The sequence below is a fragment of the Mirounga leonina genome, unplaced genomic scaffold (genome assembly GCF_011800145.1).
Source record: "Mirounga leonina isolate KUSES-001 unplaced genomic scaffold, KU_Mleo_1.0 Mir_165, whole genome shotgun sequence".
NCBI lineage: Eukaryota > Metazoa > Chordata > Mammalia > Carnivora > Phocidae > Mirounga > Mirounga leonina.
In genome coordinates, this window is record NW_023270415.1 from 63170206 (window position 1) to 63192459 (window position 22254).

Sequence of the window (22254 nt, forward strand, 5' to 3'; positions counted from 1 at the left end):
ACTTTAATAGGAATTAGGATTTTTCTTGCCCCTATTTTACTGTCCAAAAATTTGGAGACTTGGCAGAAAACCTTGGGAAAACTAAAATTCCACTTCTCTCAATATGGTATTACTCATCCCAATTTAAAGTAAACAATAGAAAGGAAGATTTAAAGATGAGCTATGGATACAATTCTTTCCATATAAATAATACTATTTTTTTTTTAAATTACCAAGAGTAGGGTAGAATTAGTTAATTAGTTAATTAATTAAAATTAAATTTTATGAGAGTCCATAGTCTCTCATGATTCGTCTCCCCCTCCGATTTACCCCACTTCATTTTTCTCTTCCTGCTATAGTCTTCTTCTTTTTTTTAAACATATAATGTATTATTTATTTCAGAGGTACAGATCTGTGATTCAATGGGTATTAAAGAGGGCACGTACTGAATGAAGCACTGGGTGTTATACGCAAACAATGAATCATGGAACACTACATCAAAAACTAATGATGCAATGTATGGTGATTAACATAAAATAATAAAATTTAAAAAATAAATAAATTTTAAAAATGCAACATTAAAAAATTAATTTTTATGAGATGCAGATTAACTTCCAATGTGTCATGTTAATTATTGCTTCAAAACACCTGGACATAGGAATTGTAGTATTTTGAAGAAAACAGAGAAAGGCTTGAAAACAGATTATGGCTTGTAAAAGGATCTTTTTCTCCTATGCTAAAAACTGTCATGTGGTATCTGATAAAAGTCCCCTGATTAAAGTGTATGCCGGAAACACAGATGGGGCGTGTTTCCTTACTTCTCCTTTTCTTTGCCTTGTTCTGATTAAAACCTATGGTTATAGTGTTGGGGCACAAAACCTTAGAATATTTTTTTGAGTTGAGAGAGTGATTCTGCTGGTATGTTTTTTGGGGGGTGTAGTGGACAGCTCTCTGGGTGACTGGCAGATTTGTTGATTTCCTGGTTGCAATAGGGCTGAAGCCTACTCCCATATCTTTTCAAATCCTCTGTATTCATGCCTTCTGTCTACATAAATGCTACTCACATGCCTTTGGATAATCCACCTAATCTTGTTCTTTTTGCCTCTGTAGAGTGAGGGTTCTATATATGCCCCAGGGTCTTTCTTCCTTTAATTCATCAAAATTTATTCACCATTTGCCCAACTTCCTCTGGGTTGTGACAAATGGTTGGTTTACTAATCTGCAGTGAATCAACCCAAGCGAAAACGCTCACTATATATAAAATAAATATATATGTTAATCCCTTAATGTGTTGCTTATTCTTTTAGGATAGGCACTTAATGTATAGCCTATTCCATTAGGAATTTTAAGGAGCTGCCAATATGTGAATGTCTTAATCCAAGGAAATATTCTTTTGTAATTAGCATTTGGAAACGATGGTAGGCTGATAGAGGAAGATATTTTTTGGGTCCCTAGATACAATTGAGTACCTTCTTTAATTTTCATGATAGAATCTTAACTTGATTACTTATATGATTATCAAAGTTACAGATCTCCCTTTTACTGGCAACATAAGAGTTGTACATACTGTCATTAGGTATTATAAAAAAAGTACTTGCCAAAAAAATTTTTTTTGAACAATTGCTTGAAGGAAATACAATTATTTATTCCTCTGGAGTCACTGTATTACTCTGGAATAACACCAGGATCTCAGAGATTTAAGTGCATCAGTCATATTGCTTTGAGAGTTCACAGACTTATACTTCGCTATAGTCACTGAGATAACTCTTCAGTTAAAAAAAGAAATTAAAGCTTATGTGATGTGGCCAAAGCATATTCAGAGGAAAATTAATGGCCTCAAATAAAGAATCATATTATATTACTTGAAGATTCAACAAAAAAATTACAAAGAACAATGAAAAACAAATAAAACAATAAAAGCAGAAAAGCCAAAAGAAGCAATTCCTAATAAGTGCAGAAATAAATAAATAAATAAAACCCATAATATTGACAAGTTAAAAAAAAAGCTTATTCTCAAAAAAACTGCAAGGTGGACAAATATATAGATTCTCCATTCTGGAGGGACAGGAGAAGTCAGAAATACACTACTTTAATAGTGGTAATGGAACTGTAACCAAGAAAGATATGTTTTGAATTGAGAGATCATACAACTCTGCGCTAATAAACCTTATAATTAAATATGTCTCAAATATCACAGTAGACATACTAAAAACATTATTTGCTATTTATCTGAAATTTGCCTCAGATCCTTTGTGAAACAATATTGGAGAATGAATGAATGAATATATGAATGAAAAAATGCCCTGGGTAGAAGAGAACTTTTGAGATGTCTTTTTGCTCTCTGTGAAAGGACTCAGAATTTCTCCTCGGTAATGGCTTCTAATAGAGTTGTCGTCAAGAATTTGTAGACTGGCCTCATCAATACCAACCAGTCACCCTTGCTTCTTCTCTCTCCATGCTGCTTCTTTTCCTCCCTCCTTCTTTTCTTCCTTTCCTACATTTTTCCCCTTTTCATCTCTCTCTCTTTTTCTTACAGTTTTTCTTTCATTGATTTCCTCATGAAAAAGAAAACCTTGGACTTGTTTTTAGATTCACACATGAGAGAAAAAAAAAGTTATAAGAAAAGATGAAAGGATTATGGATTTTTCAGCCCAGTGAAATAGAAGCAGAATAGTGATTCCATATTAGCACAAAGTGTTTTTTCACGTTCTTTTTGGTTACCAGAGGAAAGGTCCCATATATCATCTTTACTTTGTAGGCAAAAGAAGGCAACAGTAGAACTTTTAACTTTATGTGAAAAATACTGGAGGAGCACATTACTGTCAAGGAAATTGTGATTGTCTGATGACAATGGTCATTTTAGGTAAACTTTTGGAATTTATCCATTTGGAAAACTCCCTGGGCAACGTATGCCTTACAAAGAGTCACTGAGGACTTTCTGAACTTCTTTTCCTACATATTTCATATCATTCTCCCCATTTGCAGCATCATCTGAGAAAATTCTCTTTTATCAGTTTATATTTCAGAGTGAAATATATGGTGCCGTAGGGAATGAATTACTTCCTGACATTACTAATCCATGTTGGTTGGCTTGCTTGCCTGTCCTGGATGACTACATATACTTCATTTTCAGGCTTCTGAAAATCTTCCTCTGCTCTCTATTTCCAGGACTGCTGCATCCCATGTGAAAAGCAGAGGATAAAATGAAGATTTCTCAGTGCAACATGCAAAACTGGCCGTTTCCAGCTCTGCTGGTCATTTCTTATTTTTGCGCCATTGTCCAGGGTCAAGGTAATGCAAAACTTTAAGATAATCATTAGGGCCTGGGACTCTAGCTACATTGGTTCTGGTTATTATTTATTTTATTTACCCTAATAGTGTTGCACGGGTTCTACTGTGTTTCTAGGCAGGGTCATATGTTGGCTTTTACTCAGTTTTACCAGCTGTTTACCTTGTAGAAATGTGCCACAACTTTGATGAGGGTTAAGACCTCACCAGGAACTGAGCATAGTAATTTTGTGGTGGTTTGTTAAACAGCTCATTCTTCACATGCTTCTGAAGAGGCTGTGCAGTTTTAATTAGGAAAGGCCAAATTTGCATGCTACAAAATCAGTTCCATTAATGAGGAGCTATGATGGGTATGTGTATGTACTCCAGTCATGCCTTGTCTCTTAAATAGAGGGTCTACAAAATATTTCTACCACTTCATACCTGGTCTTTATTATTTTGTTCCTTTCTTAAAAACTAGCACATAGTGTAAAGTTACCAAAAGCCTGGCAGAGGCTGCTGATATGCCATTTTAAGCATTTCCAAAGATGTCTAGCTTTGTTTTCATTGAACTTAGTTTTTGAATTCTATCTGTATTACTGGGATCTGCACTTTTATTCTCCATTTCCACTCGTTTTATAAAATATGTTAGGAGTTGGTAAACTACCAACTCCTGGGCCAAATCTGACCCACTGTTTGTTTTGTCATCAAAGTTTTATTGGATGCAAATATTTGTTTACCTGCGTCTGTGCCAACTTTCACATTGCGAAGTCGAGTAGTTGTGAAAGAGACCGTATAGCCCACAGAGCCTGAAATATTTATTATCTGGCCTTTTGCAGAAAAAGCATGCTAACCTCCGAAGTAAGTGCACAACATGTATAAGTAAGCAAAACTCCATTACTAGGTAAACATGATAATCTTGCAGAAGCAGAAATGGTGCTGAAAGAGTCATTTGTCAGCTTAGCCAGGAAATCTACATGGGATAAAGAAAGTTATTTTAGGAGTGTTAATGTCTAAGGCTTGGAATTTATGGTTATAGAAAAGTCAAATGTTAAGAACCACCACACCCTGCTTCCTTAAAGTGAGGCATGCTTGTTTGGAAAGGCATGGAACTTGACCCTTTGCACGTTCAAATAGTGTTAAAGCCATATTTCCAACTGCTTCATGCAACACATAGCAGACAAATTCTGCTTCCCCTACTTACATTAATACAAGGAAGCTTTTGGAAGTGAGACTAGAAATCCCAGATAACTTACCATCTAAACTGTGGGATACAAGACGTAAGGCCTTTGGAACAAAGGGCAGCCAAATCACAAAGCCCTTCAGAGCTGCCGTCTTAGTCTAACTTAATTCAGAAATGGTCATTTGTGGAGTAACTGATCATACAGAGAGTCCTTCTGGGATACTTTTGGGGATGCCGTTGACCAGATACACATTATTGGCCAAATTCCACTTTTAATGAACATTTATGGGGCACATACTGTGTGTTAGGTTCAGGATACAAAGTGAGTAGAACTTCACACTGTCTTCTAGCAGCTTACTGTTACGCAGGAGAGAGAGGTATAGGCAGATAAATCGCCATGCAAGTTTTGGTGGGGTGGGGTGGGGGGGTTGTGTAGCAAAAGACAAAGATGGAAAAGCATACTGGAGCCAGACTGTGGAGGATCTTAAACAGCTCCATTTTTTAGAGAGACTCTGATAGCAATATCGATGATACTCGTATTTGTGATTTATAGGGGCTTGGGGAATAAGTTAAGTAAGAGAGATCATTAGAAAATTATATTTACTATCTGGGAAGTAGCTGTTGGGGGCCTGAACTGGGCAGGAGAATAGAAAGAAGAGAATGAATCCAAGAAACATTTCAGAGGTAGAAGGGATAGAAGTTGTTTTCTGATTAGACGTGGAGGGAGTTGTGAAAGGAAAATGTCGAAGATGACTCTAAGGCTTTTTGCTGGAGAACTGAGTAGATGGGGCCTTTAATTTCGACCCCTATGTTATTGTTGCTTTTGTTTCTTTGTGTCATAGTTGTTTGCTTACCTACGCTCATTAAAACAGTAGTTCTCTCCTTAGTGTCTGTATCTCTGATACAGAACAATGGCTCAGTCATAGTATACATTTGTTGAAGAGACTAATAAAAGAATAAGCAGGGCACCCAGGTGGCTTAGTCAGTTAAGCATCTGACTCTTGAGTTCGGCTCAGGTGTTGATCTCAGGGTCGTGAGATCGAGCCCTGTGTCGGGCTCCATGGTTAGTGGGGAGTCTCCTTGAGATTCTCTCCCTCTCTCTCCGCCCCTCCCCCTGCTTGTGCACACACACACTCTCTCTCTCTCTCAAATAAATAAATCTTTAAAGAAACAAAAGAATAAGCAATGAAGCAATTTTAAGCTGAAGATGATGAGGTCAGTCTTAGATACATATATGGAGCTTTAAAGGGCCTGTGGAACATTCAGGACAAGATGTCTGGTGGGTAGTGGATGGTCTGGAGCTTAGGTGAAAGAGATGAGGGCAGGGAATATATCTGAATTGTTTTGTGCTTGGAGGTTAGCTGATAGGGACCCGTGAACCAAAAAGGCATGGCCTGATGGAGAGAAGTGAGGATGAAATATGGAGGACATCAACAGTTAAGAAGTTAAAGGAAGAAAAAGGATGATTGAAATTTTCAAAAAAGCAATTGTAAAGAGGGTCAGGGGAATGTAGTGCCCTAGAAGAGAAGGCTGCAGAAACTTTCAAGAAGGAAGATAGTGGGCACATGCGGGAGGAAATCCTAGTAAGAAAAGGCTTTGGATGTCATTGACTTTGGCTTTTAGGAAAGTATGTAAGACGTTTGAGAAACTGAATCTTAGTTCTATCTACCATGACACCATTTATTTACATGATTGTTTTGAGTAGAGAATAAAGAATGTGAAATGCTTTATTTGATTTATTTTCTCCTTTTTTTTTTTTTAAGATTTTTAAAATTTAAGTAGTCTCTATACCCAACATAGAGCTCAAACTTACAACTCCGAGGTCAAGAGTCGCATGCTCTACCAACTTAGCCAGCCAAGCACCCGATTGATTTTCTACTTTCAATTTTTTTTCAAGTTTATTTTTAAGTAATCTCTATACCCAACGTGGGGCTCAAACTCACGACCCCAAGATCAAGAGTCGCAAGCTCTTCTGACTGAGCCAGTCAGGTGCCCTTGATTTTCTACTTTTAAAGCAGACATAGTAGCGAGTTCCTGTGGGTTGGCCAATTTTGACACTAATCAGCAAAGCCACATCTGAATGTGTTTGACATTCAATACAGTACTTGGCTAAAGGCAGGTGTGTTGACTTGCTAGTCGACACTAATTACTCTCAAACTTTATGTTCTTATAGGCATTTTGGAGACACATTTATTCACAAAATGAAAAGAAAAGGTCAGTGTGGTAGGCAGAATAATGCGTTCACAAAGATGCACACATCCTAATTTCTAGAACCTGTAAATATGCCATATTATATGGCAAAGGGGAATTTAAGATTGCTGATGGGATGAAAGTTGTTAATCAGCTGACTTTAAGATAGGGAGATTACCCTGGATTACCTAGGTGGGTCCACTTTGGACCCAATCATGGGGGTCATAAATATGGAAGAGGGAGGCAGAGGAAACAATGTCAGAGTGAAGTCATGTCAGAAAGACTTTGCTGGCTATTGATGGCTTTGAAGATGGAAAGGGGACTCAAGTCAAGGAATGCAGGAATCCTCTAGAAGCTGGAAAAGACAAGAAAATGGATGGTCTCTGAGTGCCTCCAGAAGGGAATGCAACCCTACCTACACCTTGATTTTAGCCCAGGGAGACCCATTTCAGGCTTCTGACCCCCAGAACTGTAAGATAATACATTTCTGTTGTTGTAAGCCACTGTATTAAGTCAGTATTAAAAGGCATATAGGAAATTAACTTTCCCCCTCTTAAATTGCTTAATCAACAGAATGTGCACCTTAGTGTCTTCAAGTAATTCTTTCTGAAGAACTTTCTGTCTCCAGAGAATGTGAATGCACATTGGCTCAAAAATAGCTGTTTATACCTAGATTATTCCAGCCTCTTCTTTTCAAGACAAGTTGTGAAATGAACTGGAACACAGAAAACATATTGTTGTGTTGGCTGTAAGGAAAAAAAATATGTATTACATGACAGAATGGTGGGACTAATACTTTCCCAGTATTTCATAGTAAATCTGTACTGGGTTTCAGCAATATTTGTTTTGGAAGGTTATAAGCAGAAACCACTGAAGGTAAAGTAACTGTCATTTAAAAACCTCAAAGCATATAAAATTGGAGACTTCGCATCAGAGCTTGATTTAACTTTATAAAGATCTCTGTGTTAAGAAATTTACACATTTTTTTGGTGTTAGTAGTAGTCAAACATGTTTGGACAGTTGAGAATATTTCTTTACTGCTCTTTTCAGCAGTAAAGAAGTGAAATTATGAAATTAATGAAATAAATATTTGGGGGTCCCTTTGTGCTTGCAAAAAGAAAAATCATGGGTCATGAAATGAAACAAAGTAGGTTCTAAGCAAGATAAAAAGAACTCCCCCCAGTATATCCCACAGTAAATTTCTCTCGTATTTTAAGTTCTCCTATTTATAGAACATTGGGCAACACACTTATTTATTTTTTTAAAGATTCATTTATTTATTTGTAAGAAAGCAAGAGAGGGGAGGGGCAGAGGGAGAGAAATCCTCAAGCTGACTCCCTGCTGAGCACAGAGCACAACCCAGGGCTCAGTCCCAGGACCCTGAGATCATGACCTGAGCCAAAATCAGGAGTTGACCCTTAACCAACCGAGCCACCCAGGCACCCCAGGGCAGTGCATTTAATTGAAAAATGACTGAGATAAAAAGCCTAGATTTTTGTTGTTTGTTTGGGTGTTTTTAGATCCCTTGGAAAAATAAGCCAAATACTTCTCTGCTGCTTAAAGGTCATTTACTTAATAAATATAAGAGGTGGTTCTTTTTTTTTTTTTTTAAGATTTTATTTATTTTTTAGAGAGCGAGCGAGAGAGAAACAGCATGAGAGGGGAGAGGGTCAGAGGGAGAAGTAGGCTCCCCGCTGAGCTGGGAGCCCGATGTGGGACTCGATCCCAGGACTCTGGGATCATGACCTGAGCCGAAGGCAGACGCTTAACCATCTAAGCCACCCAGGCGCCCGATATAAGAGGTTGTTCTATTGATACTGTGCCCAGAACTATGTTTTGAAAGGGAACACGTTCTTACTGCCCATACTACTCCATCTTGATCAGTTAGAGGTTTTTGGTGGCAAATAAAAGAAACCTTCTCTGGCCAATGCCAACTGAAGCAAAAAAAAAAAAAAAAAAAAAAGTATTTACTGGTAGGTAACAAAGTAGCTCATATAGTTAAAGTTAAAGTTAAATAATTAAGCTTTGAAAAGGATGGGACTCTAGGAACACCCTGAGTAAAATTTCTAGGAAACAGTGACCACTTTTTTTTAGGGCACGTTATTGCAATGAAATGATGAGCTATTTTCCTTCCTTCCATTGCTGGACACAAGTTTCAGATTCTTGGGAGAGTCTGCCCGACCCTGTTTGAGTCATTTTCTTACCCCTTAGTCGGGGGAGTATGGCTGATTGATAGCACAGCCAAGGCCCCATGCAGTGCAGAGGGAGCGTTGTTCCGGGGAGGAAACCAGCAGGGTACTAAAAAAGGCAGACAGGAGGTGATCATGGGTAGTGGAGAACAGATCTTCATTTCAGTGTTCCTGTATAAAAAGTAGTGTTGGGGCGCCTGGGTGGCTCAGTTGGTTAAGCGACTGCCTTCGGCTCAGGTCATGATCCTGGAGTCCCGGGATCGAGTCCCGCATTGGGCTCCCTGCTCGGCGGGGAGTCTGCTTCTCCCTCTGATCCTCCCCCTCTCATGCTTTCTGTCTCCCATTCTCTCTCAGATAGATAGATAGATAGATAGATAGATAGATAGATAGATAGATAGATAAATAAAAAGTAGTGTTTCATGAAATTAATGAAAATATTTTATTTGAAATAAATATTTGGGGGTTCCTAGATGGCTCAGACGATTGAGTGTCCCACTCTTGATTTCAGCTCAGGTCATGATCTCAGGATGGTGAGATCAAACCATGAGTTGAGCTCTGCATTGGCCGTGGAGCCTGCTTAAGATTCTCTCTCTCTCTCTTCCTCTGCCTTTCCCTCTGTCCTTCCTGCCCCTCCTCCCCAACACACATGCACACCCTCTCTCAAAAAAAAAAAAAAAAGAAATCTTTGCATAAGTTGTCACATGTCAAAACAGCAAGATTTCAGTTGTTGAGTTGAAGTGGAAGAAAGGAAAAAAAGAAAGAAGGAAGGGAGGGAGGGAGGGAAGAAGAAAGGGAAGAAGGGAAGGATGGAAATTAGCCCTTTAATAGGCACATTATGAAATAAAATTTCCCAAATGCCTATTGATAACAGCGAGGCTTCAATAAATCACGTAAACATTCATTTTCTGCCTACAAGATTTGATTTCTGTGAGAATAATTGTAGTGAAATTTGGGGGTTTAAAAAAACTTCCCTCTCGGGCGCCTGGGTGGCTCAGTTGGTTAAGCGACTGCCTTCGGCTCAGGTCCTGATCCTGGAGTCCCGGGATCGAGTCCCACATCGGGCTCCCTGCGCGGCGGGGAGTCTGCTTCTCCCTCTGACCCTCCCCCCTCTCATGTGCTCTCTCTCTCATTCTCTCTCTCTCAAATAAATAAAATCTTTAAAAAAAAAAAAAAAAACTTCCCTCTCAAAAAAAACAAAAACAAAACCAAAAATCCACAACACAACAAAACAAAAACAGCCCTATACTTTCAGTAACAAGCCTAACCCTGCAGTAGAGAGGAAAATAAAGAATGGACCCTCCTCATTCTTCCTCCTCCATTCCTCTTCAGGATGAAATACATATATTCACAAATGTTGTATTGGGCCCAATCCCACACAGGAAGCCTGGCTTCACCATGCAAGGAATGAGTTGGTTGGCTTACTGTGGGTTCTTGGTGTGGGCTAGAAATCAAACTTTATACTCATTTTTTGTCTTCTTAAAAAGCTTAGGATTTTAACTAACATGAATTAAATGCTGAGTCAAATTCACATCAGTATTTGTAATTATTACTGGAAGTTAAGGGTATGTATAGAAGCACCTCCTTTGTGCTTGCAAAAAGAAAAATCATGGGTCTGGCATCAAATACACCCAACTTTTCATTTCATGAGATAAGAGCAATGATTTCTGTACTGCATTTACAGCGTTTTTCTCAATCTTGGCTACCTTTGCTCTGATGTAAGCCCCAGGGTCTGTCTTCTGTACAGAGAAAAAAGGAGTTAAATTTGAAGTTTGAAACTATGACCTCATGCCTCCTTCCTTCTTAACTAGCCTTTTTTCTGTTCACTCTTTTTCTCCTAAAGGCAAAAAACTAAAGGAAATGTGAACTTTGTGTCTAACCAAGATTTCCTTTTACTGATTGTGGGAGTATTTTTGCTGATCTAGCAATAGATGTGGTCTGTTGATAAAAGAGAATGGTGGTATTGCTTTTTACTAGCAGTCATAATGGGACCGTAGTCAGATGCATCATTGTTATCCTCATCACTTTCTCCTGGGGGTTCAAAAGGCTATGGTTATTAACTAATAAAATGTGGCAGGGCTATAATCTCAGACCACATTTAAAGAACAGTAGCCTGGTGGGGCACCGGGGTGGCTCAGTTAAGCATCTGCCTTTAGCTCAGGTCATGATCCAGGGGTCCTGGGATTGAGCCCTGCATTGGGCTCCCTGCTCAGAGGGGAGTCTACTTCTCCCTCCCTCTGACCATCCCCCCCCCACACTCATTCTCTCTCTCAAATAAATAAATAAAACCTTTAAAGAATAGTAGCCTGGGTAGAACATGCTGTAAAGATTTCTATTCTTGAACTTAGGAATTCTGAATGTTGTTGACTTATTTGCCCTCCTTGAGAAGTCAGCACACCTGGGGTACTGAGAGAATTGGTTGATCCTCTTGCAACTAACTGTCTAGACTGCATCCTCCATCGTCCTTGTTGTACTTCTCCACTTGATGGTTCCCAGGCATGTCAGCTGTCTTTCACCAGGGCATTCATGTAGAACTTGGTAATAAGCTTGGCCAGTGAGGTCTACCAGCCCACTGGCAAGATTTGGCCAAGCAACTGGATATATTGTTTAAAATTGTTTAATTTGTATTTTAAATTTTCTTCCATAAGTAATAAGAGCCTACCTATAAATAGATTATTCTCATCAAGTTACAGACTAAGCAAAAATAGTAATAGTTTTTCTGTTCATCCAAATGTTAGGTTTAGCCACCTTCCTCTTGAATTTCAAAATAGTTATTCTTATGATAAATCCATATTTTCCCATAAACGAGAGAAATGTCCACTCTTTGTTCCACTGAGAATGGCTAGCATTCTCTACTAAGAGGTAGGAAAGGGCAACAGAAAGAGAATACCTACTCTTAAGATTGTGTCCTTCACTGCTTATTGAGTTTGAATGAGTGGGTAGTTTGTACAGGAGTAGGTTACTCATTCATCTAGCTCAATGAAGGGTGCCTTCTTAATATGGCTTTTCTGCCAAAGAAACAGAGCATTTCACTTGGGGTCAGGGACTGTCATTCACCAGTATGTGAACTTGGGCAAGTCTCTAGCTTCTCTTTGGTTCCTTTATATATAAAATCGGTATGGCACTGTATTTTTGTGAGAATTAAATGAGCTTTTGAGATCATCTCTTAGATGATATAAAGGCAAGAGAAGCAAACATTTACAGTCTACTTTTTCTAAAAATGAAAGATTATTTCTTTTGGAAGAAATAATCACTAAAGTTTCTTTATCTAATAAGTGACAGAACTGAAATAAAATTAATGCCCAAACCCCATCTTGTGCTACATACCTATTAAGGGGAATGTTTGCTCCCTCCCCTTCTTTCTGTTTCCTAAAGTGAGAAAGAAAGGCAGGGCATGAGAGTGGGTAGCAAGTGCTAACTTTTCTGTTACATGTAAGCTTTTCTTTTTTGACAAACTAATTTCAGTATTATGTAATTAAAATCTTCTTAAACTATTTCTTTTGAAATTCTGGAACACTGATGTAGGGTTCCAAAAACATGTTTTGAAGTTTGAATGACATACACAAGAGTAATATAGACCTACCCATTTTGTGAACTATCAGAAAAGATTAAATGTACTGGCATGACTCATGACCATATGCTATGTATCTTTCTGAAAGATATAAATCAGCTACACTTCAAGAATGGATCAAACTTTATAATACATAATTATTTTCTATTTGGTCCTTTTTATTTTGGTCCTTTATAATCTCTTTCTCAAAGTTTTTTAAATGAAGATCTTATTAATGTAATATGTCCATGACAGCCTTCTTAAATGACCTAATCATAAAAAATACTGGATTACTAAAGTGAAAAACCTAAAGGCATAAAAACAGTTCCCAGTAGAGTGATTATAAAAGCTTACATGTTCCAAGTTGGAAAAAAAAAAAAATCATCCTTGTAACATAATGAACATATTTTACAAGATTGGCTTCAATTTGAACTAGACTAGAGCGTTAAATTTTAACCCTAAGTCATAGGTCTTTGTCATAAGGTCAGTACCATTTGAATAAATGCTTATCTCTTGAGTAAGAAACAGATGCTCTTGGGTTTGTGTCATTGTGCAAACTGATCAATTCATTAATGAGGTTATAGAAAGAGCATATTTTGAGGCTGATGAAGTCATGTGTTTTGATTTCATGACATTGACTCTTCAGTTTAACTAATGGCAGCTTAAATGTTTCAACATTTAAACAATTTTTGTTTCTCCTTTTGCAGTGGCCCCACCCACACGGTTAAGATATAATGTATTATCTCATGACAGTATACAGATTTCATGGAAGGCTCCAAGGGGGAAATTTGGTGGATACAAACTTCTTGTGACTCCAGCTTCAGGTAAAAACAGTTGATTGTGTTTTCTAGAGTATTAGCAACTTTTTACACATAGATAACTAAAAATGTGAAGTATTGAGTGTTGCTTTAAAATCATTTGAAAGTTTTGTTTTTAATTTAATATTTGAACTTGAAATATTACCCTCTAATCAAGGAAATAATGTTCCTAAAGTCTAAAGAGTCACTATTGGGCTCACCATAACTCTCCTCAGGAGAAATTTCCAGACTATTAAAATCTTCACTACCTCTGTTTCAACAGAGTATGAATACTTTTGGTCTGTTGACACTTAAAAAAAAAAATGCAATACATCTGGAAAGCCAACAGTTGTGACCAGCTGAGTAAATTATGATTAATTAACTTGATAGTATATTATTCAGCAATTATACATTAAAATGATAAAAGCTAAGTAGACACTGTGAAAATAAGTGATAAATTAAAGCAGGAAAAGTAAAAGTTAGATTTATTGATCATGAAGATAAAGTAGTTATGCAAAATTTTTTAAATTAAATTTTTGGTTTAATTTTTTTCTTCTATTTTATGTTTTTATTATACAAATATGATCAGTAAAACAATACAGAGTATGTGGAGGAATTGCCATTGTTACATAGGGTCATGGAGACAAAGACGGGGTTAATAGCATGAACTGCTTGAGCTCCACACCTGGTTCTGTGGTGTATAAGAAGTGTCATTTGGGGGGCGCCTGGGTGGCTCAGTCGGTTAGGCAGCTGCCTTTGGCTCAGGTCATGGGATTGAGCCCCGCATCGGGCTCCCGCCTGGTTCTCCCTCTCCCTCTGCCTGCTCCTCTGCCTACTTGTGCTCTCTCTCTCTCTCTCTGTCAAATAAATAAATAATCTTTAAAAAAAAGAAGAAATGTCATTTGCGCAAGTTATATAACCTCTCTGTTCTCCGGTTTCTTCCTGTGTAAAATGCACAAACAGCACTAGTCCCCACCTCATGGAGTTGTAAGGCTTGGAACTCAAATTGTGATCTGAGATCCAGCACAGGCATCAGCTGAGAGCAAATGCAGAGTATTGGTCCCCATCTCCCACCTGCTGAATCAGCATCTGATCTTTACAAAGATCCCCTGATGACTCCTATGCATGTTAAATTTGGGAAGCACTTGTTGTGAGGACTAAATGAATTTATAAAGGTAAAGCACTTAGAACAGTGACGGTTAGATAGTAAGAGCTCAATCATATTGCCCGTGATGATATAAAGATGATTTGAGTATGTCTCTCGGATCTCATTTCCTTTCCTAGGATCCCGTTTCACATAGTCTGTAAGAAATATTTAATAATAGTATATTTGTATAATATATATATATTTATATACTTATAATAATTTTTCCTCTTTATTGGTGATAAAGATGGTTATATGGACCTGGGCTCCTTGCTGTTGGAGTCCTTTTCCCAACTCATTTAATGAGGCTGACAGATGCTCTGTTGTTTATAATTGTGGACATCTTGCCCAGTGGTGGATTTAAAATCTCAAACAAAACGAACACCTGAAACACCTGGCTTCTTGCTTGGCCATGAAAAACGAACCTTCTAGAAGGCTATTAGTAAATATTACCCACAGACTCCTTAGACTGATTTATGGTTCAGTGATACTGATGCCAACTTTACCCATGTTGGCTCACAGAAGTGACACACTTGCAGAAAGCAATATTTCATTCTCAAGCCTAGTTCAGAATTTTCATTTTGAAGTATAGTCCAATTTTGAAACAACTTTGACTTCTGAAAATGCAGTTTGTGCTCTGAAATAAGCCATCATGGGAAATTCAAGTTTAAGAGATTCTTGGGGCGAGTTAAGATGGTGGAGTAGTAGGGGGACCCTGAACTTACCTCACCCCTTGAACACAGCTAGATCAAAAAGCAAATCATTTTGAACAACTAGGAAATCGATCTGAGGATTAAGAAAACAATCTGCACAATTAGAGGGAGAGAACATGGCAGATGTGAGGTTTGGAGATGTGGATTGGGGGAGAGAAAAGCTGCGGTGCCACAGAGGGAAGGAAGCCCTTTTTGCAGAGGGAAGACAGAGAAAGAGGGGGAGAGGAAGAGAGAGCGTGGAGGCTGGAGCTGCTTACACCAAACCCAAAAGGTCAACACCAAGAAATATCATAGTGAAACTTGCAAAATACAAAGATAAAGAGAGAATTATGAAAACAGTGAGGGACAAAAGGTCCTTAACCTACAAGGGTAGACATAAGGTTAGCAGCAGACCTGTCCACAGAAACTTGTCAGACAGAAGAGAGTGACATGATATATTCAGAGTGACATGATATGTTCAATGTGCTGAATGGGAAAAAATGCAGTCAAGAATAGTATATCCAGCAAGGCTGTCATTCAGAATAGAAAGAGAAATAAAGAGTTTCCAAGACAAGCAAAAACTAAAGGAGTTCGTGAACACCAAACCAGCTCTGCAAGAAATATTAAAGGGGACGCTTTGAGCAGGAAAGAGAAACCAAAAGCAACAAAGACTAGAAAGGCACAGAGACAGTCTACAGGAATGGCAACTTCACAGGTAATACAATGGCACTAAATTCATATCTATCAATAATTACTCTGAATGTAAATGGACTAACTGCCCCAATCAAAAGATACAGGGTATGAGAATGGATAAAAAAAACCAAACCCATTGATATGCTGCTTATAAGAGACTCCTAGACCCCAAGACACCTCCAGATTGAAAGTGAAGGGCTGGAGAACCATTTATCACACTAATGGACATCAAAAGAAAGCTGAGTAGCCATCCTTATATCAGGCAAGCTAGATTTTAAACCAAAGACTGTAATAAGAGATGAAGAATGGCACTGTATCATAATAAAGGGTCTATCCAACAACAAGATCTAACAATTGCAGATATTTATGCTCCCAACTTGGGAGCAGCCAAATATATAAATCAATAATAACAAACTTAAAGAAACTCATTGATAATAATGCAATAATAGTAGGGGACTTTAATACCCCACTCACAGCAATGGACAGATCACCTAAGCAGAAGATCAACAAGGAAACAATGGCTTTGAATGACAGACTGGAGCAGATAGACTTAACAGATATATTCAGAGCATTTCATCTTAAAGCAGCAGAATACACATTCTTTTCAAGTGCACATGGAACATTCTCCAGAATAGATCACATACTGGGTCACAAATTGGGCCTCAACCAGTACAAAAAGATGGAGATCATACCGTGCATATTTTCAGGCCACAATGCTATTAAACTTGAAGTCGACCATAAGAAAAAATTTGAAAAGATCACAAATGGAGGTTAAAGAACATCCTGCTACAGAATGAGTGGGTTAACCAGGAAATTAAAGAAGAAATAAAAAAAATACATGGTAGCAAATGAAAATGAAAACATGACAGTCCAAAACCATTGGGATGCAGCAAAGGCAGTCATTTAAGAGGGCAGTATATAGCCGTTCAGGCCTTCCTCAAGAAGCAAGGAAAGTCTCAAATACACAACCTAACCTTATGCCTAAAGGAGCTGGAAAAAGAACACCAAATAAAGCCTAAAACCAGCAGCAGAAGAGAAATAATAAAGATTAGAGCAGAAATAAATGATACAGAAATTTTAAAAACCCAGTAGAACAGATCAACACAATGAGGAGCTGGATCTTTGAAAGAATTAACAATACTGATAAACTCCTAGCCAGACTTATCAAAAAGAAAAGAGAAAGGTCCCAAATAAATAAAATCATGAATGAAAGAGGAGAGATCATAATCAATATCATGGAAATACAATTATAAGAGAATATTATGAGCAATTAATATGCCAACAAATTGGGCAATCTGGAAGAAACAGATACATTCCTAGAAACATATAAATGACCAAAACTGAAAAGGAAGATATAGAAAATTTCAACAGACCCATAATCAGCAAAGAAATTGAAACAGTAATCAAAAAATCTCCCAACAGGGACACCTGGTTGGCTCAGGCGGTTAAGCTACTGTCTTCAGCTCGGGTCATGATCCCAGGGTCCTGGGTTCGAGCCCCACATCGGGCTCCCTGCTCAGCGGGAATCCTGTTTCTCCCTCTCCCACTCCCCCTGCTTGTGTTCCCTCTCTTGCTGTCTCTCTCTCTGTCAAAAAAAATAAATAAAATAAAAACCTTAAAATAAAAAAAAATCTCCCAACAAATGAGTCCAGGGCCAGATGGATTCCCAGGGGAATTCTACCATTTAAAAAAGAAGTAATACCTATTTGTCTGAAACTGTTCCAAAAAATAGAAATGGAAGGAAAATTTCCAGAATCATTCTATGAAGCCAGCATTACTTTGATTCCAAAACCAGGCAAAGGCCCCACTAAAAAAGAGAATTACAGAACAATATCCCTGATGAACATGTATGCAAAAGTTCTCAACAAGATACTAGCTAATCAAATCCAACAGTACATCAAAAGAATTATTCACCACGATCAAGTGGGATTTATTCCTGGACTGCAAGAGTGGTTCAATATCTGCAAATCAATCAATGTGATACACCACATTAATAAAAGGACAAGAATCATATGATCCTCTCAATAGATGCAGAGAAAGCATTTGATAAAATACAGTATCCTTTCTTGGTAAAAACCCTCAAGAAAGTAGGGATAGAAGGAACATATCTCAATATCATAAAGGCCATATATGAAAGACTCACAGCGGATATCAGCCTCAAGGGAGAAAAACTGAGAGCTTTTCCCATAAAGTCAGGAACATGGCAGGGATGTCCACTCTCATCACTGTTGTTCAGCATAGTACTGGAAGTCCTGGCCTCAGCAATCAGACAACCAAAAGAAATAAAAGGCATCCAAATTGGCAAGGAAGTCAAACTTTCACTCTTCACAGACAACATGATACTCTATGTAGAAAACCCGTAAGTCTCCACCAAAAAATTCCTAGAACTGATACATGAATTCAGCAAAGTCACAGGATATAAAATCAATGTACAGAAATCTGTTGCATTTCTATATACCAATAATGAGGCAGCAGAAAGAGAAATCAAGGAATTGATCCCATTTACAACTGCATCAAAAAGCATAAGATACCTAAGAATAAACCTAACCAAAGAGGTAAAAGATCTGTACTGAAAACTGTAGAACACTTATGAAAGAAATTGAAGAAGAAGACACAAAGAAATGGAAAATCATCCCTTGCTTATGGGTTGGAAGAACAAATATTATTAAAATTTCTATACTACCCAAAGCAATCTATGCATTCAGGGCAATCCCTATCAAAATACCACCATCATTTTTCACAGAGCTAGAACAACAGTTCTAAAATTTGTGTGGAACTAGAAAAGACCCCGAATAGCCAGAGGAATGTTGAAAAAGAAAACCAAAGCTGGGAGCATCACAATTCCAGACTTGAAGCTGTATTACAAAGATGTAATCATCAAGACAGTATGGTACTGGCACAAAAACAGACACATAGATCAATGGAACAGAATAGAGAGCCCAGAAATGGACCCGCGACTCTATGGTCAACTAATATTCGACAAAGCAGGAAAGAACATCCAATGGTAAAAAGACAGTCTCTTCAACAAATGGTGTTGGGAAAACTGGACAGCGACATGCAGAAGAATGAAACTAGACCACTTTCTTACGCCATACAGAAAAATAAATTCAAAATGGATGAAAGACCTAAATGTGAGACAGGAAACAATCAAAATCCTAGAGGAGAACACAGGCAGCAACCTCTTTGACCTCGGCCGCAGCAACTTCTTGCTAGACACGACTGCAGAGGCAAGGGAAACAAAAGCAAAAATGAACTCTTGGGACTTCATCAAGATAAAAAGCTTCTGCACAGTGAAGGAAACAGTCAACAAAACCAAAAGACAACCGACAGAATGGGAGAAGATATTTGCAAATGACATATCAGATAAAGGGCTAGTATCCAAAATCTATAAAGAACATATCAAACTCAACAGGCAAAAAATAATCCAGTTAAGAAATGGGCAGAAGACATGAGCAGACATCTCTCCAAAGAAGACATACAAATGGCCAAGAGATACATGAAAAAATGCTCAGCATTACTCTGCATCAGGGAAATACAAATCAAAACCACAACGAGATATCACCCCATACCTGTCAGAATGGCTAACATTAAGAACTCAGGAAATAACAGATGTTGGCGAAGATGCAGAGAAAGGGGAACCCTCCTACACTGTTGGTGGGAACGCAAGCTGGTACAGCCACTGTGGAACATAGTATGGAGCTTTCTCAAAAAGTTAAAAATAGAAATACCCTATGACCCATCAATTGCACTATGACGTGTTTATTCAAAGGATAAAAAAATACTGATTCAAAAGGGCACATGCGCCCCAATGTTTTATAGCAGCATTATCAACAATAGTGAAATTATTAAAAGAGAGCTCAAATGTCCATCAACTGATGAATGGAAAAAGAAGATGTGGTATTTATACAAATATATATATATATACACACACACGTATATACATATATGTACATATATACATATACATATATAATATGGAATATTAGTCAGCCATCAAAAGGAATGAAATCTTGGCATTTGCAGCAACGTGGATGGAACTAGAGTGTATTATGCTAAGCAAAGTAAGTCAGTCAGAGATAGATAAATACCATATGATTTTACTCATATATGGAATTTAAAAAACAAAACAGATGAACATAGGGGAAGGGAAGAAAAAATGAAATAAAAACAGAGAGGGAAGCAACCCATAAGAGACCCTTAACTGTAGAGAACAAACTAAGGGTTGCTGGAGGGGAGGTGGGTGGGGGGATGGGCTAAATGGGTGATGGGCATTAAGCAGGGCACTTGTTGTGATGACCACTGGGTGTTATATGTAAGCGATGAATCACTAAATTCTACTCCTATAATCAATACTACGCTGTATGTTGACTAACTTGAATTTAAATAAAATCTTGGAAGGAAAAAAAAGAGATTCTTGAACATCATTATGACTTTAAAGGTCAAATTATGAGTTTCCAATTTGTGGTACCTCTGAGAATTCCCCATATCTGATCTTGAAAGTTTATTCTTTTTCCTCCAGGTAATTGGTATTTTAACTTTCCCTGATTAATTAACTGATAATACGAAACTATTCAGTATACCCTGTAGGTGGCATTAAAGAATCAGGGAGTCTTAGAAGTGACTTGCGTAGCCTCTGACCCAAATCTCAGCCAGATCCTTCAAGCCCCTCTGCCACAGCACACCCACAAAGCAAACCTCCAGCTCTTACTTAAACACCTCCAGAGACAAAATAAAAATTGAGGGTGAAAGCAAATTATTTCTTCATGAATACTGGTTATATTTTTTCCAGTGACTCAGTGTCCTTACTACAGTGACCCAAGCCAATAAGACAGTGTTGACACTCTGTTATCTACTTGATCAAACATAAAATAGAGTGAATAAAAAAGAGTAATAAGTGCATCCAGACACAAAATGTAGACATTTTAGCACTGCAAGACATGTTCCAAATACAGTGTATACCAGTCTTTCCCAAAGCGTGTTCCATGGTAATCTGCAAGATGCTCATAACTATTATACAACCATTTAAATGGTTTAATGGTCAAAGAAATTTAAGAAGTCCTATTTTAAAGAGTTTAAAGCCTTTCTATTGCAGAATTCTCAAAGCCTTTGGTAAAATAATACACCTGTGCCTCTCAGGGATTCTAATGCAGAGTATTCTAAGAAACTTTTTTTTTCTTAGTGAAACACACATCAAGAAAGATTTATTTGGTGCACTTTGTAGTAGATGAGCTTTAAATAATAGACGTTTGTGGAACCGGGTTTAATATCTTGGACATAAATGCATTTGGCAAGAAAAAGGCTCAGTTCTGCCTTCTAGTAGCAGGCAGCCTGGATGATAGAGGCATCAAATTTCAGACATAACATTATTAATCTTATGAGAATATGATTACAATATATTGTAATCTGTGTTACGTTTAATTCATTCAACAAATTTCAGATCCTTTTTGCCGTCAGGGCTAGCAGGGCGGAAGCTTTAAATTTCTCCTTTCTCAGACTTAGTACCTACTGCCAGAAATTAGAAAAGAAAGGCATATTTGGAATTTCGCCTAAAAGTTGAGTATTTAACCAACAGTATTTCCACGAAAGCCTTAGATGTCAGTCTAATTTGATGGAGAGATAATGGAGGTTTGAAATCTTTTCACGACGCAAGCTAACGTTTAAGTAGCCGGGCAGTGATTGGTTCCGTCAACATCCTGAGCCAGTTACACTCAGACTTAATATAGTTACATTGCTAATGCTTTAGGGATGCTTTGACTCAGTTTAGAGACCATAGCAAAAATTCCAGCGTAGATAATGGCACTCAGTCTGCCTCTATCTTTCCCTTCACTTTTAAGTGGAATTCTTTCCTTGAAGACTGTATCTGATGTTGAGGGCTTACTGTCTTCTAATCCTGTACTATGGCTTTCCCTAGTGTATAAAAGCATAATGCATTATGATGAAAGATTTTTGTAAATGTGTTCTGTCTAAATTAGACAAGTTATCTAATGCAAAGAGTACAACCAAGAATGATAAAGAACAATGTTAAATTTAAGTGCTATGTGCCTATGCACCATTAGATATATATTTAAGGGTTTTCACCTTTTTTTTTTTTTTTAAGATTTTATTTATTTATATGACAGAGAGAGACAGCGAGAACAGGGACACAAGCAGGGGGGGCAGGAGAGGGAGAAGCAGGCTCCCCGTGGAGCAGGGAGCCCGATGTGGGACTCGATCCCAGGACCCTGGGATCATGACCTGAGCCGAAGGCAGACGCTTAACGACTGAGCCACCCAGGCGCCCCAGGGTTTTCACCTTTTAAAATCTTGATTGCTGATTAATAAATTTTCTTTTCTTTTTTTTTTAAAGATTTTATTTATTTATTTGACAGAGAAAGACACAGCGAGAGAGGGAACACAAGCAGGGGGAGTGGGAGAGGGAGAAGCAGGCTCCCCGCGGAGCAGGGAGCCCGATGCGGGACTCGATCCAGGGACTCCAGAATCATGACCTGAGCCGAAGGCAGTCGCTTAACCAACTGAGCCACCCAGGCACCCCAATAAATTTTCTTAATGTATCCAGTTAACCTGTTTCTTAGTA

At 38.0% G+C, this 22254-nt stretch overlaps 1 protein-coding gene across 5 annotated transcripts in view; it reads left to right on the forward strand.

The window, feature by feature from the left end:
- The first annotated feature begins 3130 nt into the window (after positions 1-3130).
- The window catches only part of COL14A1 (collagen type XIV alpha 1 chain), a 199527-nt gene continuing 180403 nt past the window's right edge, over positions 3131-22254 (forward strand). For 3 of the 5 annotated variants that reach the window (XM_035011832.1, XM_035011834.1, XM_035011833.1), the window contains exons 1-2: positions 3132-3270; positions 13063-13179. In XM_035011832.1, the coding sequence (XP_034867723.1) occupies positions 3183-3270; positions 13063-13179 (205 nt within the window). In that variant the 5' untranslated portion in view covers positions 3132-3182. Of the gene's footprint in view, positions 3271-13062; positions 13180-22254 lie in introns of all 5 variants that reach the window. The other 2 variants (XM_035011835.1, XM_035011836.1) reach the window with 1 other exon arrangement.